The sequence below is a fragment of the Vipera ursinii genome (genome assembly GCF_947247035.1).
Source record: "Vipera ursinii genome assembly, chromosome: 12".
In the NCBI taxonomy this organism is placed as follows: domain Eukaryota; kingdom Metazoa; phylum Chordata; class Lepidosauria; order Squamata; family Viperidae; genus Vipera; species Vipera ursinii.
The window spans coordinates 915,202-942,951 of NC_139525.1; the positions used below are offsets into that span (position 1 = coordinate 915,202).

The window sequence follows — 27,750 nt, forward strand, 5'->3', positions numbered from 1 at the left end:
GCCGGAGCGGAGAGCCGCGGCGGGCGAGCAGCGGGCGAGCAGCCGGAGGGCGGAGCGGCCGAGCCGTGAGTGGCGCAGCGGCGGGCGGGGGGCTCCGGCGGGGCGAGCCGCGGCCGCGGGCGGTCCGAGCGGGAGATCCGGAGGGGAGCCCGCCGGTCCCGGCTCAGCCCGAGGGCTCCGACGGGAGCGGGGCGCGGCTCTCGGAAGCCTCCAGCGCGAGGGACAGTCTACCTCGGCCGCCCCTGGACTCGCGGCCCCCTCGCAGGCAGAGGCCCGGGTGGCGCCGCGCCCAGGGGCGGCCGGGGAAGCGGAGCCGGGGGCTTCCCGGCGCTGCGGACGGGCGGCGAGGCGCGCGAGCTGGGCGTGGGGGGGAGGCTGGCGAGCCAGAGGAGGCCCGCCCGGCGCCCCCTCCCCTCCCCCGGCCTCTCTGCGCCTCTCCTCGGCCCGGCCGGTCCTGGCAGTGGCCGGAGCGGCCGATCGTCCCCGCGGCTCCCGGAGAAAAGTCGGCTGGGCAGCCGGGAAGTTCTGAACGGGGTTGCCGGCTCCTCACCGGCGCTCGAAGCGGCTTTTCGCGGACCTTCGCGAGGGCTGGCGGAGGGCTCGGCGTCCCGCTTCGGAAGCCTTTGCCCCCCCTGGGCGGGCGGGACGGGGTCCGCAGGCAGCGGGCTCCCCAGGTCGGCCAGGCCTCTGCACGTGGCTCCCCCGGCCCCACCCGGCGCTGGGCACGAGGAGCCGCCGGTCCCTCCTCGGCTGAGGCCCCGCGCGGCGGCCAGTCCGGGCTGCCCATCGGGGCAAACCCGCTTGGCTTCCCCCCCTCCCCTCCCCTCCCGCCCTTGGCTTCCCGGCAGCCGAAGGAGTCGCCCCAGAGCCGCCTCTGAGGCTTGGCCAAGGATGCCAGCGTCTCTGCCTCTCCGGTTTCCGGTGCGGCCGTCATCCGGAGGTGGTGAAGGCAACCGAAATGAATCTCCTTGCAGGTCTCGGCCTGGCATCTAAAGGGCGGCCCCTCCCCCCCTCTCTCTCTCCTGCACCCCGACAGCCCAGGGCTCCCCAGGGCTCCTGAAGCAGCCCTCAAAGTTGGGGGCTCTTTGCTGGGATTTCTGCAGAACCCCCTGAGCTCTAGCTTGTGGGGAAGTGGGCCAGCCTAGCTAGAGGAAAGATGGGGGTCGCAGGAGTCCTTCTTGGGGGCTTGTCCCCACCAGGGCTCCATTCTTCTGGCTGTCAGCCTGGATATCTGCTAGTTAGCTGGGGAATTCTGGGAACTGAAGCCCACATGTCTCACGGTTGCTGAGGTTGAGAATCGCTGCTCTGATGAATCCCCTCCTTTCTGAGGCTGGAATTCTAGTTCAAGGGTCAGGGCTGAAGGGGAGGGGGAGACGTCCCCTCTGGTCCCCGGGGCATCTTCTTCAATGGGCTGATTCAGGCTGAAGTTTCTCAGGTCAAGCCCTCCCGTAGACCCACCCTTGAGCCTGGCAAGATAAGAGTGTCATTCTCCTCCAGAGGAGGGGGAAGGGCTGCTGGGGGCAGCAGAGAGGGGAACACCGTGGGAAAGGCAGGCACCCCGGGCACATTTGATGTGCCAAGAAGCAGGGAAGGTGGCCCTGAGCACTTGGGTCAAATGCCGGCACTTCTGCACATGATACTTCTCCAGTACTTCTCCTTTCATTTCTTTACGATTCCAATTTATATAACTGCCATCTCGCATCTATGACTCTGGGCAGCTTACAAACCATTTCTCTCCTCTCTTTTTGGCTCCGCGCCTGCTTACATTTTCCTGTCAAATCTCAAACCTTGCAGAGTTTCAGAGACCCTGTGAGCTTCAGCCTCAGAGCCAAAGCATCAAGGAGCGCGGGGGGGGGGGTTTAGGACCACTTTGGCTCCTGAGACACAGCTGCAGCCAAGCTGCATCCTGGCCCCCAAACCAAAGCCTTTAGTAGAGAGCAAATTCAACTTCAGAAACTTGATTTCTGGTTTTACTCTTGCTTTAAGATGTTGCTTCCTAAAAATATTATCGATAACTCCCAAAGCAAGCAGGGCCGAGTGGCCTGAGCAAACTACGCTAATATATTGCGTAATCCCTGTGGAATGTGAGGGTATTGCCCCAAACGGGGCTTCCTGTTTTTATTCTTTTCTGTGGATAAAAAAAGCTGTTCAATACAAGAGGCGCCTCAGAATTTACCTTCTTGAAGCAGCTTTGTTAGGGGGAGCTAGGCGCGAGAAACAAAGCAGAGGACATTTTTTAAAAAGGGATTTGGATGACTGTTTTTTGTTTTTTAAATAAAGAGAGCCATATTGATCCGACTCCAGATGGGCTAGACTACAAGGGCAATCCTGCCAACCGGTTGGGGATAATGGGAGCTTAGCCTGACACCCCGGGAGGCTGGGAATGATGACCAGTCAAGGAAAAGGCTAAGAGACTTGGAACACACACAGAGTCCGCTTTTGGAATGAAGAGGACTCTGGCAGCCCCGTGGCAGACTAACCACTTCATTAAAACAAACTCTCATGAAAGTTCTGCCTTTTAATAAAATTAGCCTGCCACGGGGCTGCCAGTCCTCCTGAACTTTGGCTAGCTTTGGCTCTCCTCTTGCAGACCTGGTTTTGGGAGACTTGGGGAACAGAGAAAACCTGCTGAATGTTAGAACTTTTGGGTGAAGTAAAAAGGGCCTTCGGCCTTCAGAAAAGCATCCTGGGCACCCAGGAGTTTCTGGGGGAAGGTTGAGAATTGCTGTCACCTAAACAAGCTACGGATTGTGCTGGAGGAACTGTCACTGATCTTCCAGTAATGGGTTTTACCTGCCAACAAGCGCGGCAAAGTTACCCTCAGTGGAGGAAGACTTTGGGAGGGACCGTGGTGGCAGAATTTGGGCATCAGAGGTGAGCTTCCCTCTCCATCTGAACTGTGGGTGACCCCAGCCGTATAGTTTGCACCCTTTGGCTTACGGTTATGCATGAGCTTAGCCACTGTTGGCTTATTCAGCAAACCCTGATGTGGCTTGATGTGTGTATGACTTTAGAGAGAATCTTGGTTGTTAAGGTGTATTTCTGAGAATGTCAGGGGCCAAAACAAATTCTGGGTGAACGTTGTGGCTGAATTCATTTGCGTAACAGAAAAATGCCCGTGACGACCCCCTGGAAAATCTAATCTGGAGGAAAGTTTAATGATTTTGCACCTGATTAAAAAATGTTAGCTAGCTGTGAGTGGGATGGGACACATGATCGAGGGGTTTAAAATTATGCTGCAAATGTTGAATTGCAGTTGGGTTCCGTTGCACGCTCTCTAAGGAGACTTTCTGCTGCCACCATCTGGAGAAGCATCTTGCAGGAGACTTCCTTGCCCTGCGCTGCCCGCCCATCCCCTCCCTTGCTCTTTGGAAAGCCTTCCTCCCTCCTCAGTTCAGGGTTATTTCTCTGCCCTTTCCTGCTGACCACCTTTTCTTCTGCTGGAAATCTCTCGGTGCAGTCCTGTATATTACTCATGAGTAAGAGTTCTTAAATTCAGTGGGATTTACTTCCAGAAAACTTGTGGGAGATTGCAGACAGCTCAGAGACAAATCATTTTGCTTACTTTATTATCTGCATATTGCTGTATCTGTGTTTTTGGAAACATGGTGGTAAAAAATGCTTATTTGCCAGAATTACTTCTGACTTGGTATGTCAAGCTGATGGAATGGACTTGCTGGGACTTCTTCTGTCTTGTGGTTATTGGAACATTGTCCTAGCAAAGATACTTTATTTTTATATAGTTCCTCATTCTTTGTTGATGTAAAGCAGATGTGGAATATTTGGGGAAGTTAGAAATGCAGTTAAGGCTGAGTCTTATCTTGCAGATGTTTTAGGAGAGCCTCTGAAAATACCACAGGGTGGGTTATTTTTAGTATGAGTGGTCTTAGCTATCCTCCATCTCTCAAATCACGTATTCCTTGGTCACATCTCTCTTATGACTTGCTATTGGAGGTGTGTCTGCTCATTCACCGGCCACCTGGATAATGTCCTTGTTAGGGCTAATCGAGATGCACAACAACATGGATTTATTTTTGACTTCTCCACTCTGGAGAAGGATGTGAAGCCAAGAAGAAAACTTCCTTCCCCCCTGCCTCTATTGATGGGAGTTGTAGTCCAGCCAATCTGGGGAAGGGCTGGTTTCAGGAGATGGTAAGCAGGCAAATGTATGCTTGATGCTACATTTGCCAGCTGGTAGCCACAAAAAAGCCCCCACTTACTTTGCCGTTAATGCAACGGCATCATCTCAAGCATGTTTTTGCAACCCATTTTAATTCTCCTTCTGGTGCAGACGTTCTGCATTTCCTGTTACCTCTCATATTTCACCCACTGGATATTAGGGCTCCTCTGCTTTGACTATGGGAAGCCAGCAGGATACCAATAGATGATAGATAATCTTCCTCTTTCCTTGACTTAAACGGCAGTTGTGATGGAGTTCATGGCAGTGTGTAGAACGTGTGCTTGTCATACATTTTAACTGGTGCTTTGACTGCTTTGCAAGGGCCGAAGGGTTCCTGACAAAGGAGGCGAAGCTGCGTTTCTTCCAGCCTCCCTTCCTGTCTCTTGACAGGGCAAGTCTGCCAGAGCTAATGGCTGTAGCAGCTGGCAGAACTGGGGGGGGGGGCAGGATGTGAACATGGTAGTCAGCTGACCAGGCCACAAGCACTGCTTGATGCAAACGATGGGAGAGAGTGCCCTCCAGTTATGCAAATATGACCCAGCTCTGTTTTATGGACGGGCATGTTTGCTTTTAATATTTTTGCTATGCACTGATCATAAATATAGACTCTGAACTTCTTTCTGAAATTGTAGGAGCTTTGCTCTGGGGAACTCAGTGGCTTGAATTGTTCAAAACTGGCACTCGATTCAAAATTATAAGGCGGTTTTAGGCAAGGCGGGCTCTCAGCTTCACCAGATTTGGAAGGCAGTTATTCCTCTGAATGGGCAGCTTGCAGGTGTGACACAGTGATAAGGGCTGAATTTTGCAAGAAACCACACTCAGGAGTCTGCAGCTATATAGATGTGTCTGCCTGCATTGTTCTCTCCGCTGTAATACAAATTAAAGTCCTTCCTGAATATGCCCACTTTCTTTATTATTTTCAGTGGAGTGTGTTTGAAACCAAAAGCCTGGCTCGGTGGAATTTATTGTCAGGAGCTTTGCTCTGCATCTGTCCCAACACTCCCCCCCCCAGCCTTGTCCGGGAATATTAGCACCCAACAGCAGTTGTCGAGACAGGTTCTTTTTAAGCCTCATCCCTACAGGGTAGGAAAGATGCCCCGAAGATTTTGTGGTGGACAAGAAGCTGACCTTTCACCCCGCAAGCTTGCAACAAGTGTTCAGAGCAGAGCAAAAGTCTCTCTTTTCCCTACAACAAATGTTGTGAACAGCTGCTGTGAACACACGTGTGCAAAAGAGAACAGCCACATGCCTCTTGGTTGCACTGGACACTTAATGTAGTAACTCAAAATGTACAAAGTTGAGAAACATATTTATTTTATTCATTAAATTTCTGTGCTGCCTTCCTCACCTAAGTGGCTCTGGGTGGCTTATAACATCATAATAAAACCGTATAAACACATGAAGAGAAGCATAGATAACAAACAGAATCAATGACAAGTAAAAAAGGAAAATCAGAGTTACCAATTCAGAATGCTAAAAAGTATCCAAAAAAGAAATGTTGCTTCTATATAGAAGCAAAATGGATATTTTCTATCCACAAAGTAGCACTTTTTTTTCTTTCCATCCTTACATGGAAGCTTCATTTTGCTACTTTTTATCCATTCTTTCCTTCCTTTCCTATCAAAACAAACCTGTCCCAGTCCTGTGCTTAAGATGAGAAAAATCCAGGTTCTGCGACCTTTGAAAGAGCGGCGTGTGCATTCTTGCCCTTTTTAAGAAAGAACAACTAAGTCGCTCGATTCGGCTGCTTTCACCAGAGACCAACTTCTAGTGGCCCCCAACAATCCCAAGCAGCCTGCGAGGATGGGCCTGCAGCTGCTCTGCGCTGGCAGATGTTTTTCTGGGTCTCCCTTGACTGCCCCAGGGCCGAGGGAGCCCTGCAAGCCTCTGTGGGCAGCCTTGGGGGACGTAGCGCTCTGGGGCCTTCTGGAAGAGTCAGAGTCCTCACTTAGGCCCACCTGGGAGGGAGGAGGCCTCTTCTCCCCTGCCTTGGCTGCTGCCTTTAATGTCTTGGCCAGAAACCCATTTTGCTGTGATTCCAGACATGACCTCCACCTTTGATCTGGCTTCCTGCTTGCATTCCTTTCTCAAAATGCATAAATGCTGAGCTCATTCTGGGAAGTGACTCTTCAGGCAGCTGAAAAACTCCTCAAGAGGCCACCAAGCGCCGGGGCAAGGATCCTGCCCAAGGCTGGGCCTCTCCAGCGCCTTCCTCCCCTGGAGTTTCCCAGGCAGGTTGCAGCACTCCCCGTCCGCTTCAGTCAAAACGGTCAAAACCGGGAGATGCAGTCCGGCCTCCCTGATAGGCTTCCCTAAAAGCTCGATGCTTCGCAAAATAAGTAGCATTTGATAGGCAAGACGATTGGCCTATAAAAGATGATTTTCCCCAGAAGCAAGTAGGAAGGATTATGGCTGTTGTCATTTTTATGCAGGTGAATCTAGAGCTGACTGATCCAGAAGGACATCAGCTGCATTAACAATGGCTGGTCTGTCTGGGTCACGCACAAACGGTGTTTAATCCCCTTTCTGTGGACGATGACGCTTTTCAGAAGAAGCGGTCCTTTCCCTCCCCTTCCAGCTCCGTGTGTAGAATCCGCCGATGGCCCCGTCCGTTTGGCTAGCTTGGTCTGAGAAGGGATCTAAAGGTTGCTCTGAGACGGAATTGAGATGGGACTCTCGCCCTCTTTGCCTTTCAAACCTTCCGTACCTGTACATTAAACACGGGTTCAGTTGGGAGAAGGCCCGGTTTTGCTCTGTTTTGAAAGGGGACGTGTATAAGACTAGCAACTTTGGGTGGGGCAGCCCCCAAGATAACACCCCCCCCCCAAACGGCCTGCCAGTTCAAGACCTGTCTGTCCTGTGTGGAAAGCCAATGGACTTCTTATTGTAGTCCTGGATGTGTTACTGTATTTTAAAACCCCCAAAGCTATGAGGTCATTTTCCCTAAATATCCGCGGGGTGGATCTATAAATAAAGGTCGCCAGACTTCAGTCTTTGGGCAACATAATGGTTATTTTGGCCTCACTGGAGTCTGAGGCACACCCAGATGGGGGTTGTAGGAAAAATAACATCCTTCCCTCTAACAGAAGGAGATGTTTACATCTCATTTCCATACCGGGAGAGAATTTGGAACAGGGCAGAGAGAAGGCAACCCTCTTCCAGGCCAGGTAACCCACACTGAACCCGGCTGGTTGTGGCTCCCTTCCAGGAGGATCTGCCAGGTAAACCTATGGCCTGTGAACATCACCCGTCTTCTCTGCTTTTGTCTCGCCGAGCCTTTGTGTGGGGGCAGAGTGGCCGAAGGAGGAAGGAAGGAAGGAAGGAAGGAGGCCACGTCTGTGGGTTGGCCAGCCCTCTTTTTCCTGCAGCAGCCAGCAGATAAATTTGGGGAGTTTCTCCCAAGGTTAAGTCCAGGCTCTGGGAGCCTGGAATGCTGCAGAAGCGAAGGGGCTCCCTTGCCAAGGGGGTCTGGTTCATCTTGCAAGCCAACAACGCTCAGAGAGAAATGCTCTCCGGTAGCTTCTGGGGGAAAGAAATGTTTTGTTTTGAAAAAGTCTGGAGCAATTCTCCCTGCTTGGGATGGGAAATGATTAGAGATTGTCTGGAGTTTTTGAGATTTATCCCACTTGGGAGAATTCTTGGAATTTTCTCTCTTTTGGTTCTGGTGCATCTTGGTTTATCCATTGCTCTTGAAAGAAATCATATTCTTCTTAGGAAAGGTGCTGTTGCTATAGATAAAATTCGGAGGAAAAAAACGAGAAACTGCATTTGGTCTCCTTCCCAGGAATCCGGGCTGCCCCCTTTCAGTCTGTAGGTGAAACGCTCTGGAGACGAAGGACCCACCGTCCCTGGCTGCCAGCATAGAAAGTGAGAGGCAAATTCTGTCCGCCTGGAGTGTTTTGTTTTCCTTTTGAAAAAGGGCTCCATTCCCTCCTTCCATCTTGCGTTGTCTCAACCTGAAGTGGTCAGAGCTCTGTTTTCCTGTGTCCGGATTCCAAAGGCTCCGGGGTGGTTTAGTCCAGACTGGGCTGGTGGGCAACTGTGGTGACTTCAGCTCCCAGAATTCCCCAGCCAGCCTTGCAAAGCAGAATAATGATGAGGATGCATACGATTAAGACAAGAAAGAAGGCATAGAAAGTGCTCTAACCCAAAAGGGAAAGATTTGCAGAGCTGCTTTTACCAATCCTGAGCATTTCAGAATTGTAGGGCTGAAAGCATCACCTGAGCACAATGGAGACCAACTTCTTGCCTGGAGCCGATAATAATCAGCTTTGACCCATTCATTTCCCGATGCTGCCAAACTCCACAAAGCGAGAGGCGAAGTTTAAATTTAGCTCTGAGTCTCTAGCATGACTGCTGTGCCTCCGAAGGGTGGGCAAGCCTGGGAGAGCAGCCACGAAGATGGGAAGCGGCTTCTTCAACAGCCCACGTTGGAGAAGGCTGGGAGGCTGCTCCGCCTATGCTTCGATCCCATGGATGGAAGGAGAGGACAGGGCAGCTATGGGGATATGGAGAGATGATCTGCCAGATGCTTCAAGGGTGGAGTTCGACTCCAACCCTCAACGTAACGGAGGACTAGCAACCTCGTGGCTCCTTGGTCGGTGTCCCATCATCTAAAGTGGGGGAACTGCATGCACTTCACGGGAAGGCCTAACCGCCAGCTCGACAATATTTTAAAATGAAACGTGCAGACATGTGCTAAAACAGGAGCATGGTCCTGCCTTCCTCAGCACCATTGACCCTGGTTGGACTCCTCCCCGTAGAATCAACGCCTCTTCCGAGCCACCAAAAGGCTGCTCATCCCGGTCTTGGATGATCAAAAATCATAAGTGGTCGCGGCCTGATTGCCGGCGGGGCTGCGCTCTAAATTATTTGGGGGACGTGCTCCTGACAAGGCACCCTGAGCCGGTCCCTTGCGACGTCTTGGTGCTTAGGAACAAATCCATTTATGTTGGCGGAATAGGAGTGGTAGAACTGGCTACTTTCCATCCTTGTAGATGAACGAGTTTAATGCATTTTGTTTCCCTTGGTCTGTTCTTACCGCTCCCAGCTTCTTCTGTCCTCGTTCTCATTGCTTTTTGGAGGCTGCCACCCTGTTTGCTTTCCAGGAGACCTTACGAATAAGCCCTCTTTGGCTCCACGCAGGGTTCAGAAGAGGATTTGGGACACCACCTGTCCCTGCCCAAAACCTGCAGTATTTCCACCCCTCCCTGCTGGTCTTCCTGCAGAGTTGGAGAGGTGGAGAAAAACAGGGCTGCTGCTGCTGCTGCACAGCCCTCTCCTCCATTCAAAACTGCTGTGTCACCCTTTCCGAGGAGAGCCCTGCGCTGCCCCCCCCCAGCCTTCCTCTGTAGCTCTTCAGGGAACGGAGCGCAGGAAAGCAAACAGCTCTTCTCCCTGGCAGAGAGGCCAAGCCTGCCGAGGCACGTTCAGGCGGTGACAGGGGAGGGCCAGGCAGCCTCGTCTTCTCCTGCTTCTCCTGCTCCAGGGTGCGGCTTGGGAGGCGATGCAAAAGTAGGTCAAACTGGCCTCTTTTTAGGAATCCTGGTGCCGTTTATCGTCCCCTCATTTTTGCAGGCTTTCCTCTGCGCAGGGGCAGAGCTGGCTTCTTCTGGGCTTTTTTCCGCCTTTCTCAGAGGAGATGTTCCCCCACAGTGGCCTTCCGGCCGGGCCTTCCATGGGCTGCTGCCTTGGCCTCCGGGGTGTGGAGCTGGGCAGCTGATCTCACCGTGCCAAGCAAAAGCCGCTTCCTCCCGATTTCAGCATCAGAGAAACCCGCGTCCTTAGCAAGGCCCTGCCCAGTTTCACTGAGGAACCGTTTCCCAATGGAAGGCCTCCGTCTTGATCAAGAGCACTTGGGTGCCTCCATTGCAGGATATGAACTGGTGGATTATCTGCCTATTTGGAAAACTTTGAGCTGTGAAGGTAGCTTCTCTTTCCAGGCTAAACCGCGCTCGGCGGGGATTTGACTGAAGGAGGAGGAGGAAGCGGTAGTACTAGTGCTAGCAGCAGTTCTAAGAGTAGGGGTGACATCGGCAGGATGTGAGAGAAATGGACTGAGTCTTCCCTATTTTTCTGATGCAGGTTGTTGCCTCCCGCTCTGCAGAACTCTTTTCCTCTTTTTTCCCTGGTTGGAAATCAAATAATGATCATTCGGGCATTGTGACATCTATGCTCATGAAAGGTCTAAGAGCTCCTGACTAACGTGTGGCTGGACCGCAACCCAGCCGTCCCCCAGACTTGGGCTGGAGGCAACGGAGTCCTGCAGCGCCTGAGAGCACTTCCTGCTTGGGGAGTTGCTGAGTGCTGATCTGCAGAGACCAGGAACGAGAGCAATGGGGACGTGCCTGGTCTTGCAGGGGAGAGCGAAGCCTTCAGTCAGCCGATGCTTCGCTCTTGCGCTGGAGCCTCTTCTGTGACAAAAGGATGGAGGCATGTTCCGCTCGCCCTGCCTTGCGAGGAGCAGAAGGGCTGCCTGATTCCCCAAAAACCGAGCAGGGTCAGCCCTGACGACTCTTTAAAACAGGGCTCCTCTACCCCTGGCCCATGGCCCACTGCTCAGCCGGGAGGCCCTACAGCGTTTCAGCCAAATGGTCGTCCTGTCTCTTCCACTCTCTTGCTGGGAAACCTGACTTAAATTCTGGCAGATTGGCAGGAGGGGAGAGGCTCCCGAAGGGCTTTCAGGTCAGCCCTGGCAGATTTAGAGGAGCCTGGACGCCCTCAGCCCCACATGTGGCCTTCGGGGGGGGGCAGGTGGAGGCCTTGGAGCCAGAAGAAAAGCTGGACCCTCCGTTGGGCTTGATGTGCGCATTGCTTGGCTCCCGGCCCGGTCTTTCACGCCCCGCTCTCCCCCTCCCGAGGCACCTGGGCAAGAGTCTCCCCTTTGTGGAGAAGCAGCAGTTGAGTTCTGGGTCAGGGCTGGGCAGGGCTGGGCGAAGGGGACCTGCTTCTCTGGCCGATGGAAGCCCTAAGCGTGGAGCCTCTGGAGAAATCTTGCAGGGGGGGGGAAATCATCCATCCACACACTATTGGGTTGGCAGGGCCAGGACCCCCACTCCTGTCTGGAAGAAGGAATGCTGCTGGGTGGAAAAGAAAGGCCTTTGTGTCAGAAGATGCACACAAGTGACACCGGGGGGGGGGGAGATGCCTGTGGCTTCCAAGCAGCCCCCCCGCCTTCTCTTTGCTGCTCTCAATCTCCGGTCCATTCAGCAGCAGCAGCAGCACTTTTGTGAAGGCTGACCCTGCTCCCAGCAGGCTGGATCTATGATTTGTCTGCGGCAGGCGAGGAGAGGAGGGCGGGCGGTAGTTGTTTGTGTGTGCATGTGCGTGCGCAAGTGTTCAAGTTTTGCTGTGTAATGCACGATTCCAGCCCAAGAGGGCCGAGAGAGAGTGGGGCCTCCCCTCTGCACACCCTCCTGTGCTGGCAGGAAATGTTTGGACTTGCTTGCTGGGGAAGAATGCTGGGCTCCCAGATTTAGCCTGCGTTTGTTCGGGGCGTGGGGGGAGGCCCCCCCATGCCTGGGCTGGGCTGAGAGAAGCTGCTCCCTCCGGGGTCCCACCGGTAGAGGTAAGGGGGCTTCATGCTGCGGTCCGAGCCTGGCTCAACTCTGCTGCAGTGTGTGTGTGTGGGGGGGGGGGGAAGGGGTGGGGGAGATTCAGCTTGCCAACCTTCCTCTCTTCTGTGCCCTTAACTTTTCTTCTGCCTCCCTCTGCCTCCCTCTCCGCCTTGGGTTTCCTGCCAGTCTGCCTGCCTGACAGCAGGATGGAGGAAATGAATGGGGGAAAAAAGAGAGAGGACCTTTTGGATTTTTGTTTAGTCTTTGCGTTCAGCAGAGTTTGCTCAGTTTGGGGGGCGCTTTACGGTTCACTGGGCCAAGAGCGCCGGTTCTGATTTGCTTCCCATTGAAAGCCTTGGGAAGGTGGCCCATTTGCTCACTGCAGCGGGGCGGAGTTGATGGGAACCGCCATGTAGCACATCTGGAGAAGGTCTAAGATGGAAGTGCGAGTCATCGTATCCGGTAAGGAAAAACATCTGGCCGGGGCTTTTCTTGTGAGGCACCCAGCCGATGGAGCAAAGGCTGCAGCAGCTGCTCGGAGGCTGCTCTGCTGGAAATCCTGGGGGATCAAAGAGATCCAGAGAGGCTTGAACTTTGAAAGGTCCCGGAGAGCCCCGGGAATCCTGACCCAGAGATGGCAGAGGCGCCTTGCTTGCCTAACTGGCATGACGGGCAATTTGTGTCTTGTTGCCAGAGGTGTGTCATTGTTTTCAGCAGGAATCCAGTGCGGGCCATGATGTAATGCCAAATCGAAAGCCCTTCTTGTGCCTCTCCTTCTAAAGCCGGTAACCTGATGCCCGGCAGGAACAAACATCCTCAGGTCTGGGAGCAAGACACGGGGAGGGAGAGGCTGGCCAGGCTGGCCACAGTGACCCCGGCTCACTCAAGACAAGGGGAGGTGGGAGATGCAGCCTTGTGCAAAGATGGCCGAGGCGGGGTGGGGGTAGATGCTTTCCTGTTCTTCCCAGGAATGTCTTTGCCAGCACGTTGGAAATCCTCCTCCCCTGCCACCACCGTCCTGCCCCTCCCTTCGGAATGCGCTTTTATAATCAGCAATATTTGGGCCATCTCACGTCCTTGTGGCTGCTTCTGCCTGGCCTCTGAGCAGCTGAACGAGCTCTCTGGGCTGGGGATGTTTTCCAAGAGCATTTTCTCCTTTGGAGGAGGCAAAATAAATGCATAAAATATGTCCCTGAAGAACCCCCAAAGAAGGGAGGTCTAAAGGACACCGGCTGCTTCTCCAGGTAGGAATGCAAAAAGGTTAAAGCTTTCCTAGGGTGAAGGCACTTCAGGTAATACAGGCTGGTGAGAGTTCTGCGATACGGGTGCCCGGCGTGAGTTGCGTTATCTGGGCAGTGGCTACACTGTTGGAAAATAAAAGAGATTAACCTCCCCAAAGATTTGGTTATTTCATAGTCAATGATCGATTATTTGAAAGAGGAGCTAACTTCTCCCTGGAGGGGGGGGGAGCTGCAGGGCTTGTAGGTTCCCATGAAATAAACGGATAACTTCTTTCTTAGACGCCTCTGCAAAACTTTTTTTTAAAAAGAACTGTTTGTCATGCTAGCAAAGGACCTTCCATGCACAAAGCAAGTCTACGTTTCATTTCCAGGTGCTGAGAGCTTTGTGCTAAAGTATGTTGGCAGTAAGACACCCCCCCCCAACACACAGATAGGTCTCCCTGCCTGGTGTGATAAGAGCAGCAGGTGTTTCCTTCCCAGCCTGGAATTGGGGAGGGACTGGGGTCACCCCTCCCTCATTGGAGCTGGTCTTAGAAAGCACTAATGTAGCTCCCTCACTGTTTTTCTCAAATTTCCGAGGAGAAGTTAGGAGCATTAACCGAGGTGAAGACACATCATTTCTAGAAAAGTTTTGTGTTTGGCAACACGTGTCCGCATCTCCCACCTCCTCCATGTCCATTTTGCCTGTTGCACATTTAAAATAGGCAAGGACAGGCACTCACCAGGACCAAGAAGCATTGGAAAACTCTGATTATGCTTCCTTTAGAGCGAAGTCTTGCCTCTGCAGCTAGTTCAAAATATTTTAGTTCATCCCTACACTGTGGCTGTTTCGGTCTGTGAAAATTCATTTGGAAAAGATGCACTTGGAGAAAAATGAATTTGAATTTCTTTAGCAAGATGTATGCAAAAGGCAGGTGTTGTGTGCAAACTGTATCCAGGAGAGCACCGATATATGTTCTATCTCACGCATGTTCGGGTGGAGCCTCTCTGAGGCTTTTTCTCAGGGTCTTGTGGTGCCCCAGAGGGGAGGCCTCTCCCTTCACTGACAGTGGGGACGTTTGCAGTTGGTTGGCATCACTGTAGTTTGGAGATGTCTGGGTGCTGCAATTATTAATTTCTTCCCTGAACAGGGAGCTGGACTAGATCGAGGTTTAATTGTTGGACTAGATCAAAGAAGAGGGGGGGGGGGTTCAACCTCTTCTCCAAAGCACCTGAAGGCAGGACAAGAAGCAACAGATGGAAACTAATCCAGGAGAGAAGCAACCTGGAATTAAGGAGAAACTTCCTAACAGTGAGGACAATCAACCAGCAGAACGGCTCGCCTTCAGAAGTTGTGGGTGCTCCATCACTGGAGGCCTTTAAGAAGAGACTGGACAGCCACTTGTCTGGAGTGGCATAGGGTCTCCTGCTTGAGCAGGGGGCTGGACTAGAAGACCTCCAAGGTCCCTTCCAGCTTTGCTCTGACTGATTGATTGTTTCCCAACCTTGGCCACAATGCCGGCTGGGGAATTCTGGGAGCTGAAGTCCACCCATCTTCAAGTGGCCAAGGTTGGGAAACCATAGGCTAGATACTCTCCTTCACTTCCATGTGACCTCAGCGTTCACTTTTTCTTCGATTTCTGCAAAAAGCAGATGCATGGCAGCTCCTTTCCAGGACAGAAGAATGACCTTCTTCACGAGAGACCTTTCAAGGCCATTGAAGCTGACCCTACTCAGGAGCCCTCAAATGTTGATGCTGCTCTGTGACCTACAATAAAAGATCGCAGCTCCCCCAGAAAGCTTCCCAAAGCAGAGAAGAGGCTAGGATGGACAATCTCTGCCCTCTCCTAGCGATGCTCCTACTTGGAGTACAAAATCCCAGAGCCCCGAAGGAAAAACCTCTGCCTTCCGGAGGTGGAAATGGGGCTCTGCCTGTTGGCCTTGTCCCGGGTCTCCTGCAGCTTCTGCTGTGGCTCTTAGTGGGCTCAGCCTGAGTCAGCCTGATGTCATGGCAGCTGGCGACTTCCTGCAGCTTGTCCTCCCGCCTGGGCGTTCCCTGACCTCGGGGTTTACTCCTACTCGTAAAAGCAACAGGTAACTAATTAGAGAATGAAGGCCTCCTCTGCTTAAAGACATAACCGTCTCATCAGCAAAACACAGGACCAACCGACGGCCTGCATTTTTGTAAGTGGCAAATTCTATTCCGTTTCCCGAAACTGAAGTCTGGGGCCAGCCTGACTTTTAAAAGTCAGCGGCTTTTAAAATGGGATAATTCCACAGCTGTCCGTGAGCCGTGGAGTGTTGTGCAACGCCTGGGCTATAAAACAGGGACGACCGGCATCTTTGGCATGGAGAGAATTTAGCAAACAAGGAAACGGATCATCCCTTCAGACTTCCAGAGGGCTGCTGCAGGAAAGTAGGAGATGGTTCAACTCTCACCCCCCCCACCCCCACTTGTTTACCTAGAGGAAAATGTGCCTTAGGACAGGAAAATTCCCCGCCCCTCAGAAAAACAGAATTGCTCCAGATCAGAGGTGAATCAGCCTGCCTGCCCAAGAAAGGGAGGGAACTTCAGGTCGAAGACCCAGCCTACTGGTGGAGCCAAGGATTCTCTGGGCTGCAAGCGTTGGCAGCTGGAAAACATCTGGGAGGGGAACTGGGCTGCAAACAGGGAGGGGCTGTTCCCTGGGCCTCTTCCCAGCAAACCTGCTGGCAGGCAGCGGTTTCCCCCACGTGATGGCTCTTATTGGTCGAGGCTGTTTTTCTGAACACCTTTTCCCTGGCCAGAGAGGGCCACAGACACACCCTCCGCCCCACGTTTGGTTTTCATCCCGCTGTTTGTGAGTTTTCTCCAGGTTTTCTCCAGGTGGCTTAGCCAGGTGTGCCTGGCCAGGACCCAGGAGGAGGCGCTTGTTTTGCCAAGGGGGTGGCTGGCTTTAATCCTGGATAGTTACTAATCCCAAAGCAGTAGGAAAGCCTCTGGAAGACCTCCCCGCTAAGCCCCCAAAACCCTAGTCTGGCCTTGGCTCAGTTTCGGTTCTCGATCCAACCCCCCCCTCCCAGCCGGTTTGCATCTGTGCTCAGGAGCCCTTTCTGGGAGGGTGGGGGGAAAGGGGAGAGTAAAGCCAGGTGCAGACTACGGAGTGTCTGCTAGGACCTTGGGAACGTGATTTGCAGGATTTCTTTATTTGCTTGGGACCTGCATGTCCCTCGGTGACAGAAAAGCAGGAGGCATAAACCAGTTTGCGAAGGGGACCGAGTTAGGGATGGATCTTTTCAGCCATTGTGAAGCAGCTGAAGGAGAGACTCTTTCAGAGCGGATTTTAAAAACATGGCGACCCCAGAAAAAGCATTGAAGAATTTCAGGGTTTACTCTATGAAAAAATCAGGAGTCTGGAGTGCCTTCTTTGATTTTTTTAAAGGGGTGGGAAGCTTTGTGGGGTGTGCCTCTCCGTCTTTGGGGTTTACTGTAACGTAGAATCCTTCCTCAAAACACAATAATTTCTCCACGCCAGACGGGAGGTGCAACTCTTTAGCCAGCTAATAACCCAGCCCTGGCAAAATGAATCAGTCCCTTGTGATGCCTCAGTGGATGGATGGATGAATCTTATGGGACATGGACTTGTGTTCCTAATTTATTGATTTTCTGTCTCTCTCCCTCCTGCTCCTTTTTAGGTGGTGTGTTAATGCACAAAAATGGCCAACGTCACACAGATATCCAAAGATGAGCTAGAGGAACTCAGGGAGGCTTTTTCCAAAGTTGGTAAGTGGTTCTGTTCTTGCCAGCACCAGGCCTGATGCCTTTAGCTTGGACCCATTTCCCAGAACACCTGTTTGTTGCAGTCATTAACATTTTCTCACCCTTCACTTGCTTTTCCCCCGGTTACACCTATTTAACTTCCGACTTGGAGAAAGAAGTCGTAACGCTTCCTGTTTGGGGGCCCCAGTTCGGATTCTCTGTAGGAAACGTTAGAGCCTTTATCCCTGGGCTTTTCAGCCCCAGCAGCTCTTAAGACCCAGAGTGGAGCAGGGGAGGGCCACTAGCCCTCAGTGACTTTGGACGTTGGCCTTGCAGTGGCGCAGGGGTCTCCGGCCGCGACACCTTTAAGACTTGTGGACTTTGACTCCTGGAAGTTGAAACCCACAAGTCTTAAAAGGTTGCCTAGGCTGGGGAGCCCTGCAGTAGGGGAGTCGGGAGTGAGGGGGCTGGAGGTCAGACTCCCCCCTTGTCCCTGCTCTGATTTTCCCACCTGTCTCTGTCTTCCACCTGCAAGATCTCAACAGCAACGGATTCATCTGTGACCATGAGCTGCACGAACTCTTCAAAGAAGCCAACCTTCCCCTCCCGGGATACAAAGTCCGAGAGATCATTCAGAAACTCATGATCGACGGAGACAAGAACAAAGATGGAAAGATCAGCTTTGAAGAATTTGTTTACGTAAGGCTGGAACCATCTTGTTCTGATCCCCCAAACCCTGGACTGCGGCTTTTCCTGTGAGACCACCCAACTCTCCTTCCTTCTGTCCTCCATCCGTGCATTTATTCACCCCATTATTCTACCACCCATCGCAGCTGTTTTCTGGGCAGAGCTAAAATGTGTAAAGTGATAAAACAATGTTGAAAGCAGCAGAGCAGAGACAATTGAGCCAGTAAATTGGGCGGTTCCTCAGAATGAAAGTTATGGGGGGTTAATGCAGGACTGTCTCAGAGGTTCCACCTCTGGCTCCGGTTTCTCAGAAGCCGTTGCAGTTGCTCCAAAGGCCCAAAAGAACAACAGGGTTGTAAGGGCCTGTGGATGTCTTCTGGCCCAAGACCCTGCCCAAGGCAGACCTTACTGCATCCCGGACATATAGCTGTCCAATCTTTAACATCTCCAGTGAAGGAGCCCCCACAACTTCTAGGGGCAAGTCAGTCCACTGCTTAATTGTGCTGTCAGGAAATTTTCCTCCCCTGTAGATTGGTTGTCTCCTTGATTAGTGTCCATCTATTACTTCTTGTCCTGCCCTTTAGAGAATGGGTTGACCCCCTCTTCTATGTGGCAGCCCTTCAAACGTTGAAAGATGCTATCATGGCACCCCAAGTCTCTCAGAAGAGTCTTCAGGATTGGTGTGGGACTCTTCTGCTGCACAGGTCCTCCTCTCCCAGAACTTATTCTGGGTTGTATCCCAGGGTTATCCTGGCTAGGTAGACTTTGGCCACTGTGAAGCAAGACCTTCTTGGGGTTTATCCCATCCATCTTCAGAGACTTCCTCAAGGCCATGAAGTAACAGTGAGCATTTCTGCTTGCAGCTCTTCCAAGAAGTGAAAAGCAGCGACGTTGCCAAGACCTTCCGCAAGGCCATCAATCGGAAGGAAGGCATCTGCGCCATCGGGGGCACTTCGGAGCTGTCCAGCGAAGGCACCCAACACTCGTATTCAGGTGCTGCCCGTGAGCTTCATCTCCCCTCCCGGCCGTGCCAGGCCTGTGACTAGACGGGCCCTTTCCTGCCCTTCCGACATCAGCCCTGAAGTTCTCACAGCTGCCCAAACTTCTTCTGTAGACCCCACCACAGCGATGCCTTTGGAGGCCAAAGTGCCAATGGTTAAACCTGTTTGTTTTTTTCTCCACCTTCCTTGATAGACCCAATAGCCTAATATCCATCAGGTCTGTAGTTCTGGTCCTTGGGTGATCTAAAGCAGGGAGAAAGTCTGTCTCAGGATTTTTCTAATATAGGTAGTCCTCACTTTATGAACATTTATGGATCTACGGTTCAAAATTGTAATGGTTTCAGGCCAAAAAACATTTTGGTTTCAATTGTGCTCATAAGTTGAGGACTATCTGAAGTTCATGCACTGTTGATCCTGGGGTGCCCAAGGGGCAAGAAGGGTGAGATGGAGGACGTGGCATTGCAGTGCCAACCACAAGCCTTCGACATCAAGGGGAGAACTGACACTGGGTCTCCTATCTATCCTCTTGCCTTGGCAAACTGATGCACCCCCTCCCACTCTGCCTTCCCAGATGCCACTGGGGGCTTTGAGCTGCAGCGTTGGTGGGTTTCCCCACTGGTGTCACTTGAGTGTTAATCTCAGAGCCTCTTCCTACTTTAGAGGAAGAGAAATACGCCTTTGTGAACTGGATCAACAAAGCTTTGGAAAACGACCTGGACTGCAAGCATGTCATCCCCATGAATCCAAACACAGACGACCTCTTCAAAGCCGTTGGGGACGGGATCGTCTTGTGGTGAGTCCTCTGCCCATGGTGGGCAGGAGAAGCCCCCGTGAAGAGGGAGGCTATTCTCAGTTCTCTCTAACTCCAGGGGTTCCCGGGCGGGTGTTCATTTTCCTTCTTGCTTCCTCGTAGTAAAATGATCAACCTCTCTGTTCCTGACACCATTGATGAACGAGCCATCAACAAGAAGAAGCTCACCCCATTCATAATTCAGGTGGGGGCCCGTTGTTTCCCAGGTCTTCTCTCCATGCAGCTTAAATAATGGTGGATTTGTTCATTATCCAAGGGGGCGGCCTGGAGAGGAGATGGCTTTTGTTTGGTTTAAATTATTAAAAGAGGCTTTTGTGCCGTCTCTTTGTTGGACGTTGAAAGCAGAACCTTTCCCAACAAAAGAGATGCTGCTCAGTAAATATTAATTGCGTTCAGAGAGGAAGACGAACCAAGGCTGCATTTGGCGTCTATTCAAGTGGAGAAACTACTAGGAGCTTTTCAATTAGATCCCCCCCTCTCCTCTTCTTCTGCCTTGTCTCCCCCCCTCCCTCTTTCTTTTCCTCTTTCCTCCTTCCTCTTTCCTTTCCATCTTTTTCCTTTCCCCTCCTCTCTTCCTTCCTTGTTCAGTTACCAGCATTCAAGCCCTATCTTGCTCTGGCAGTGAGGAAGCTACCCCTTTCTCTCTTGTTTTCAACTTGCTATCTCTCCATTCAAGGTTTTCAAGGCAGGGAATTTTAAATATTTTGATTCGGAGAAGCATTGGTCGGATGCCTCTCATTGGGGTGGGGGGTTGGGAAAGATTCATGGCCTCTGTAGGCGTCATCGTGAACTGACCTGAATCTCATAGCCTGAGGACTGCAGACGACTCCCTGTTAAAAGACTTCTTCGTTTGCAGGAAAACCTGAACTTGGCTTTGAATTCTGCTTCCGCCATTGGGTGCCACGTGGTCAACATTGGAGCAGAGGATTTAAGGGAAGGGAAGCCCCATCTGGTTCTCGGCCTGCTCTGGCAGATTATCAAGATTGGCTTGTTTGCAGATATTGAGCTCAGCAAAAATGAAGGTGAGGGAAGCCCACCTGGGCCTCTGCCGGGCGGTTGTTCATGCCAGTGTCTGTGTAACGGTGCCCGCTTCCACGGTTGGTGGCCCAGGGCCCTGAAAGGGTTGGAGCACGGTTGGACTAGCCTTTGACTGGGGAGAGTTGAAGGATGGGATAAACATGTAAAGGAGCTGGGCTGAACTGGGCAAGGAATGGGGCATGCCAGCAGAATGCCCACACTAGTATTTTTCAAACTTGGCAATTTTAAGAGGTGTGGACTTCAACCCCCAGAATTCCCTAGCCAGCATGAGGAATTCTGGGAGCTGACGTCCACATATAAAGTTGCCAAAATTGAAAAGCACTGGTCTAAATAGATATTTAACCCTCAGTTAAGCCAAAGTATTTCCTAAATGCGTTAGTTCGGAAGTGCGTCTCATTTCTTTCTAGGTAAGAATAGGATTACAAATTTTGTTTTCCAAAGGCTGAGCTTTTGGCCAGAGAGGTTTGCTCCCACCCTCTTAGAATACCAGAATAGACACAGGCTCTCTTGGCCACGTCTAATAGACTGCTTCTCATAAATTAAAACCTTTATTTGACCTTCTTTTGGTTTCATAATCCAGCATAATAATAAAAAAAGAAAAATACCTGCCAAGGACCTAAAGCCTGAAAGTTATTAATTTGTTTCCCTTGTAAATAAAGTTAGAGATCAAATCTAAGGATTAAGATTTAGCAGAGGCAATTTCTAAAGAATCCTAATAAACCATTTAGTGTTTAATTGGCTCCTCCGAATAGTTTTGAGAGGCAACTTCCTCCCTGGTCAGAGAATTGGGCCGGGACCAGAGAGACCCACGGGGTGGCATCGGGCCAGTCACCCTCTCGGCCCCGCCCTCTGCCAGGGTTGCCCTCGTAGGGATCCACGGAAGGGACCTTGTCACGGAGGCCTCTGTGACCTCCCGGGGCACGCGGGCTGAAGAGGCCAATGAAGTGGGTTCCCCGGGGAGGGTGAACCGTGAATTGGAGGCCTGAGACTTCCCTCTCTCCCCTTCTCAGCTCTGGCTGCCTTGTTGTGTGACGGAGAGACTTTGGAGGACCTGATGAAGTTGTCCCCGGAAGAGCTTCTCCTGCGATGGGCCAACTTCCACCTGGAGAGCGCCGGGTGGCACAAGATCAACAACTTCAGCTCCGAGATAAAGGTATTGGCAGGAGGCCTCGGCGGGAGGTTGTCCAGGCAAGTCTTTCATTTGGGGAAGGGAGCCCGTAGTTGAATACTCCTCCAGGGAGTTTGCTCTGGATGAAGGGACTGGCATCCTTCGCCTTCCCTCAGTGGAAATGATTGTCCATTTAACCTTAATTCTCTTCTCTCCTGTGCTGTCTGGACTCTCTCTCTCCCTCTCTCTCTCCTTTGGTTTTTTTTTTCTTTTGATTTTACAAGCTCTCCGACTTCCATAACTCTGTTAAGGTACAGGAACCCTTCCTACTTCTGATGAATGTACTACATTGCATGGGGTTGATTCATAACACTGGGCTGAAAAAAACTCACCTGCTTCTAATGCCGCCTTTCTCAGTCTCAGGCTGGCTGGGGAATTCTGGGGGCTGAAGTTGAGAGACCCTGCTCTAATCCGCTTGGTCTGATTCTGCCTCCTCCAGGACTCCAGGGCCTACTTCCACCTCCTCAACCAGATTTCCCCCAAAGGACAGAAGGAGGGAGAGCCACAGATCAACATCAACATGTCAGGCTTCAATGTGAGTAGGGTTCTTGGTGGCCTGCTGGGAACCTTGAAACTACTATTCCACTAACCCTCAGCAGAAGCCGTATTTCCCACTCGATGATGTCTGTGGCCAACATTTGTGGTTACTAGAGGATGCTTTCCACATTCTCTCATCGTCTTCTGGTTTCAAGCATTCACTCTACCAAGCAGTGCTTAGGAAGGCTGCACCAGGGACCCCCGGCTGACTTTCACTCTCAGACTGCATTGAATTTGTTTATTTGAAGACCTTTAGGAGAGCCACACCAGTCTACGGTGGTTCTCTTCACTGGGGACTCCTTCTGTGCAGAACATCCCAAAGGGGCGGGGGGGGGGAACATCCAAAGAAACAAGATGGCTGCCTCAGAGCCTGATCATGACTGCCATCTTCAGGTTCCTGTGGACCCCCCCCGCCTTCCAGATCTCAGAACCCACCTTTGGAAAGATTCCCCCCAAGGTAGCGGCTTCATCTAATGCAGTATTAGCAAGAGCCCTGTGCCATTCCTTCCCTGCAGGAGAAGGATGACCTCAAGAGGGCCGAGTGCATGCTCCAGCAAGCGGACAGGCTGGGCTGCCGGCAGTTTGTCACCCCAGCAGATGTCGTGAGTGGCAACCCTAAGCTGAACTTGGCCTTCGTGGCCAACTTGTTCAACAAGTACCCAGCCCTCACCAAGCCTGAGAACCAAGACATTGACTGGACGCTGCTGGAAGGTGCGAGGTTTTTCTTTCTGTGTGATTAATGGAAGGGTGGCTGAGAGAGAAAGAGAAGGAAGGAAGGAAGGAAGGAAGGAAGGAAGGAAGGAAGGAAGGAAGGAAGGAAGGAAGGAAGGAAGGAAGGAAGGGAAAGGGAAAGGGAAAGGGAAAGGGAAAGGGAAAGGGGAAGGGAAGGGAAGGGAAGGATGCTGTCTTTTGGTTGCTCTTTGAATCTTTGTGTCCTGAAGATTTCTTCTGTTTCTTTCTCGGTTTAGCATTTTTAGAACATTTGTTTTGTGTCCATAATGTCGTCTGTCTGTCGAGAAGCAAATGCAGATTCCTTCAATAGCGACTCTTTGTATCTTAGGTGAAACCCGTGAAGAGCGGACATTCCGCAACTGGATGAATTCTCTTGGCGTAAGCCCTCACGTCAACCATCTCTACGCGTAAGTCTGGCTTTCTTTCAGAGGCCCGAAGGAGGCCCGACCAGGATCCCATCCGTCAGGTCTTTTTTGAAGACTGAAGGTCTCAGTGAGCAGATTTCTGTTTTCTCTTTCAGTGACCTGCAAGATGCCCTGGTGATCTTACAGCTCTACGAGAAGATCAAAGTTCCTGTTGACTGGAACAAAGTCAACAGACCTCCGTACCCCAAACTTGGGGCAAACATGAAGAAGGTGCTTGGAGCCTGGTTGTTTCTAAACTAGCCGTTTTCAGTTCTGTTCGGGGAAATCCTGTTGCTTTAGCCCAAGTTGTGAAAGGAGTTCTGGGTGCTGCTCCAAAGCTGAAAGCCTCACTCCAGACAGGATTGGGCCAAAGACGAAATGAGAGCCTCTCCTCAGGGCCAAAGCCCTCGCTTTGCTTATAGGAAAGACCAGCTTGGGGCATTTCAAATGCCACGGTCTTCTAGCTGGGGGGATGCAAAGAAGACCACCAACGTCTAAGGCCGCTTCCTGGCCCCACCGAACATTTAACTGTGATCCCTCTCTCCCTCATTCCCCCAATTTCCTTCTGTCTCACCAAACAGCTGGAAAACTGCAACTACGCAGTCGATCTAGGGAAGAATCAAGCCAAGTTTTCGTTGGTTGGCATTGGCGGGCAGGATCTCAATGATGGGAACCCGACCCTCACCCTGGCTCTAATGTGGCAGCTGATGAGAAGGTACCCTTGCACCCATGCCACTTAACCCAAGTCATCGGAGGCTCATGTTCTCCACAAAAAACCTACATTTCTAGGGGTTCAACCACACCCAGCAGGTCCCTTAGAGACTTTTCCCGGCTTTTGTGTGCTGAGTAGCTGTGTCTCCTTTGCCCAGATACACTCTGAATGTTTTGGAGAACCTCGGAGATGGTCAGAAAGCAAATGATGACATCATCGTAAATTGGGTGAACACGACCTTGAAAGAAGCTGGGAAATCAAGTTCTATCCAGAGCTTTAAGGTGGGTGTCTATCTCTTGAGATCTTGTTGCCACAAAGAAGCCAACTTGTGACCAGGAGTACAAGTGGATTGGATGAATTGGGAAAACGGAGAGACGTTGCTACTTAGAGCAGACCCTACAAAAGTGTCCTCCCAATTCCAGCAGCTGAATTTTTGAAGGTTTACTGAGCATCTGAAAACAAAGGACTTTTGCAATAAAATAATAATTAAAGGGTTTTTGCTCCTTTACCACAATAGTTTTCCTGGATAGCTGTCTTGTTTCCGGAAAGCAAAGCAATCAGGCATTATAGTTTAATCTCTTCTTAATATTTGTATCTTATTTGTATTTTATTGTTGTTAGCCACCCTGAGTCCTTCAGGAGATAGGGCGGCATATAAGTCCCAATATAAAAAAAATAAATATATAAATTATTGAAAATATTTATCCTGGACGCCACCAGAAAAAGTTCCGTATCTTTGCTGGTTGTACTTTGCACAAACCTTATAAATCCATAGTTCTTAACACCACAAATTTGAGCACTGCTCCAAGTGGGCCAGAGGCGTCACCAATTGACACCAATCTTCTCCAGCGACTGGGTTCCGCCGCGTTCTCACGCCCCCTCTAAAAAGGGTGGTGTCCGTCTGATGCGTCCACCCTTTTCATTGATGTGAGCCCCATCTTTCTCTCCAGGACAAAAGTATCAGCAGCAGCCTGGCCGTGGTGGATTTAATTGATGCTATTCAGCCCGGCTGCATAAACTACGAGCTGGTGAAGACAGGCGATCTCTCCGAGGAAGACAAGCACAGCAATGCCAAGTGAGACACCGGGCCTGGTTGCCTTTTAGCCCCCCTCTGGTGCAGGGCTGGTTCAGGCAGCAGGTTTATCCCAGGTTGTGGAGGAAGCCATGGTCAGTGGCCATGCCCAGGACTTGAGCCATCGCTAGCTGCAGCTTGCAAGCCATAAGAGCTGGGCTCACCTGTTTTCAACTCCAGGGAAGCCAGTTGGACCCCCGTGCTGGGGATGTCCTTGCCAGGGCTCTGGGGGAGGTTAACCCATCCTGCTCCACCTATCCCCACGGGAGGTCGCTGGGCTCAGGGTTCAGGTCCAGCTCTGCTGGGGTGCATGCAGATCCCTTGTAAATCTGGCCTTGCCAAATATGAGCGTGCCCCTCTTTCCTCTCTCCAGGTACGCTGTCTCTATGGCCAGGAGGATCGGCGCCCGCGTCTATGCCCTGCCGGAGGACGTGGTGGAGGTGAAGCCCAAGATGGTGATGACCGTGTTTGCCTGCCTGATGGGCCGAGGGCTGAAGCGCGTTTAAAGAGCGAAGACCCCCAGCCTGCCCTCCTCCCCACCCCCAGCGCAGATGCCCGACTGAAGTGCTCTGCTCCGCTTCCAGAAAGGTGGACTCTCTTTGGCTGAAGGACTCTCCGTGGGGCTTGGCAACCCAGACCCGGAGAGGCCTCGGAGAGGGGACGGGAACCAGTCCAGCCACCTCCCCACCTCCCCCTTCCCTCTCCCAGGAATTTCAAGGTTGCATCTCCTCAAGTGCCCAAGGGAACAACAATCCGCACTCATGCCGGTGGCCGGCACACCGACCAAAGTTTTCTTTCCTTGTCCAGAGGGGCACTTTTGGGGAGAGTTGCCAGTCAGGGGATTGGCCTTAAGGCTCCCGTCTGACTCTCCTGTCCTGAAAAGATAAAGGAAAGGAAAGAAAGTTTCCTGTAAAAAGAAGAAGTTTCTAGAGGTTCAAGGGTTTGAGATGGGCTTGAGCTTTTTTTGTTTTGTTTTTTTAATTTAACCTGCTGTTCGGTCATGGGTGCAAATGCAGCAACATTTTTAAGCCACACCTTAAAAGGAAAGAAAACAAAACCACTTAGTAGAAATCATACAAGTTAGGCAAGATGGCATAAAGGCTCTTATTTTAAATCGTTTATCCTGCCATTGGAAGCTAATTTGGCACACTCCGTTCTTCACGATTTGGCCACAGAGAGGGAGCTGTGCCCCTGGAGGTCCTAGGTGACTCCCCTCCGGCTTCTGAGACCCCAACTGTCTCTCACTTTCAGGCCTCCTCCCGAAGGACTAGAAACTTGGTTTGGTTCTGATTTCAGTGCGAGTTTTCCCTTTTGGGAAGTGGCATTTGGTGCCCAGCTGCCCCTTGAGGCGTCCCTGTCGGGTTCAGGTGGGCGCAGTTCGAACGGCTGGTGAAAGGGCACTTGCCAAGCGCGGTCTTCCTCCAGCCTTCTGGCGCTGCTCTGGTTTGCCTTTACAGCACAACAGTGTTGTTGCTTCCCTTTTCCGACAAAAGCACAACAGGTTTTCCTTTGTGCGAGTTTTTTATTTTCACGTTGCTCATTTTTATGCAAGGTACCATCTTCAGAGGTTACCACCTTGCCTCAGCTTAACTGAACCCGGAGAACCGAATTGATGCAATTTTTATGTGTTGCCTTGGTTTGTTTTGTATTTTGCCTAGACATACTTTTTTAAAGTTTTTTTCCCCAAAAAACTGCATGTAAACCATTTTTTAAAAAAGAAAAAAAATAAGATATTTAAGTTGACATGAGCTGTTTGTTATAAACTGTGTGAGAAGGGTGCCACAGGTGAGACCGGGCCCATTCTGCAAAAGGCAGGGACTAGTAACTTGAAGAACAGAACGTGCCGAGATTAAAGAAACTATTTTTTATAAATAAAAGGAAAATGTTATCACCAAAGAAAAGACTTTTATCCATAGGAGCAAAGTATATTCTGGCTTTAGCAAGCTGTTAGCTACCCCTGAGATCATCTTGTTACATATTCACAGCCTTGGATTATGGTGACAAAGCAGTTGACAATGAAATAAAAATGGTTCATAAACCTGTCATCTGGATTTTTTTCGCAAACCTCTTTGAAATTCAGCTCTGGCTTGGAATCCTGGCTTTGACAATGGGGGTCTTGGATGTCTCTCCATTGAATCCTCCTGCTTCTTCCGTGGGCCAGAGCCAACTGTTCCTGTCAGTCATTTGATGGGTTGAAATCCTTCAGTTATTAAAAAGAATGTAAATCGGGAGTGTCCAACTTTGGTAACTTTAAGTCCTGGGACTTGAATTCCCAGGCAGCCTTACCAAGGTTGGACACCCCTGATATAAATGGAATGGGAATAAACTCACCACCCCTTCACGTCCGCCGCTGTCCAGATTCAAAGCTAGTTTGCATAATAATCGTTTATTAGTTAACTAAGTGACAGGCTTGTGACAACACGTTTTGCCTTCAACCCTGATCCATTCACCCAACAGCTAAACCAGAAGCCTATCTATTGGGTGGGAGGGGTAAAGAACATTAAAAAAGTCCCCCAGCAGTAAAGTCCAAAATTGCAGAAGGGAGTTAATTATACATGAGTAAAAGAATTTAGCCATGGAAGTTAATGCAAGAAAAATGAACATGACCCGGTTGGAGTTGCTTTCAGCCATTAGGGGGCGACCTAAACTTTCCAAATAGATGAGCCAACTCTGGAATTTGGATTCGGAAAGTTAAAAGTGTCTGAACTGCCCCAGATCTCAGCTGGATTGCCGCAGCGTGGGAAATGTGAGATTTGCATTCTCCTGCGGGGGCGGGGGGCTGAGAGAGCTCCTTCCCTTGGGGGGGCATTTGCACTTGGGGGGGCTTATTTGCGCTTCATCTAAGCCTGGGGTCCCCAAACTTGGCAACTTTAAGGCCTCGGCACTCGGAATTC

The 27,750-nt window shown here is 51.2% G+C and overlaps 1 protein-coding gene across 2 annotated transcripts; it reads left to right on the forward strand.

Moving 5' to 3' along the window:
- PLS3 (plastin 3) lies at window positions 1-26,892 on the forward strand. 2 transcript variants are annotated; one of them, XM_083371963.1, is made up of 17 exons: window positions 1-65; window positions 16,632-16,719; window positions 17,231-17,394; window positions 18,246-18,375; window positions 19,044-19,176; window positions 19,297-19,378; window positions 20,051-20,216; window positions 21,243-21,385; window positions 21,625-21,651; window positions 21,840-21,935; window positions 22,453-22,648; window positions 22,998-23,076; window positions 23,190-23,304; window positions 23,655-23,788; window positions 23,943-24,066; window positions 24,735-24,859; window positions 25,230-26,892. In XM_083371963.1, the coding sequence occupies exons 2-17, from the start codon at window positions 16,653-16,655 to the stop codon at window positions 25,360-25,362; spliced, it is 1,914 nt and encodes a 637-aa protein (XP_083228089.1). In that variant the 5' UTR covers window positions 1-65; window positions 16,632-16,652; the 3' UTR covers window positions 25,363-26,892. The 2 variants fall into 2 exon arrangements, with proteins under 2 accessions (XP_083228089.1, XP_083228090.1); XM_083371964.1 differs by lacking the exon at window positions 21,625-21,651.
- The last annotated feature ends 858 nt before the right edge of the window (window positions 26,893-27,750 follow it).

Excerpts from the sequence above, each read along its gene's own strand:
- PLS3 (XM_083371963.1), top strand. The coding sequence starts at position 16,653 with ATGGCCAACGTCACACAGATATCCAAAGATGAGCTAGAGGAACTCAGG. Across the intron at positions 23,077-23,189 it reads CACGTCAACCATCTCTACGC|TGACCTGCAAGATGCCCTGG; the intron begins GTAAGTCTGGCT and ends TTTCTCTTTCAG. Across the intron at positions 24,067-24,734 it reads GTTCTATCCAGAGCTTTAAG|GACAAAAGTATCAGCAGCAG; the intron begins GTGGGTGTCTAT and ends CTTTCTCTCCAG.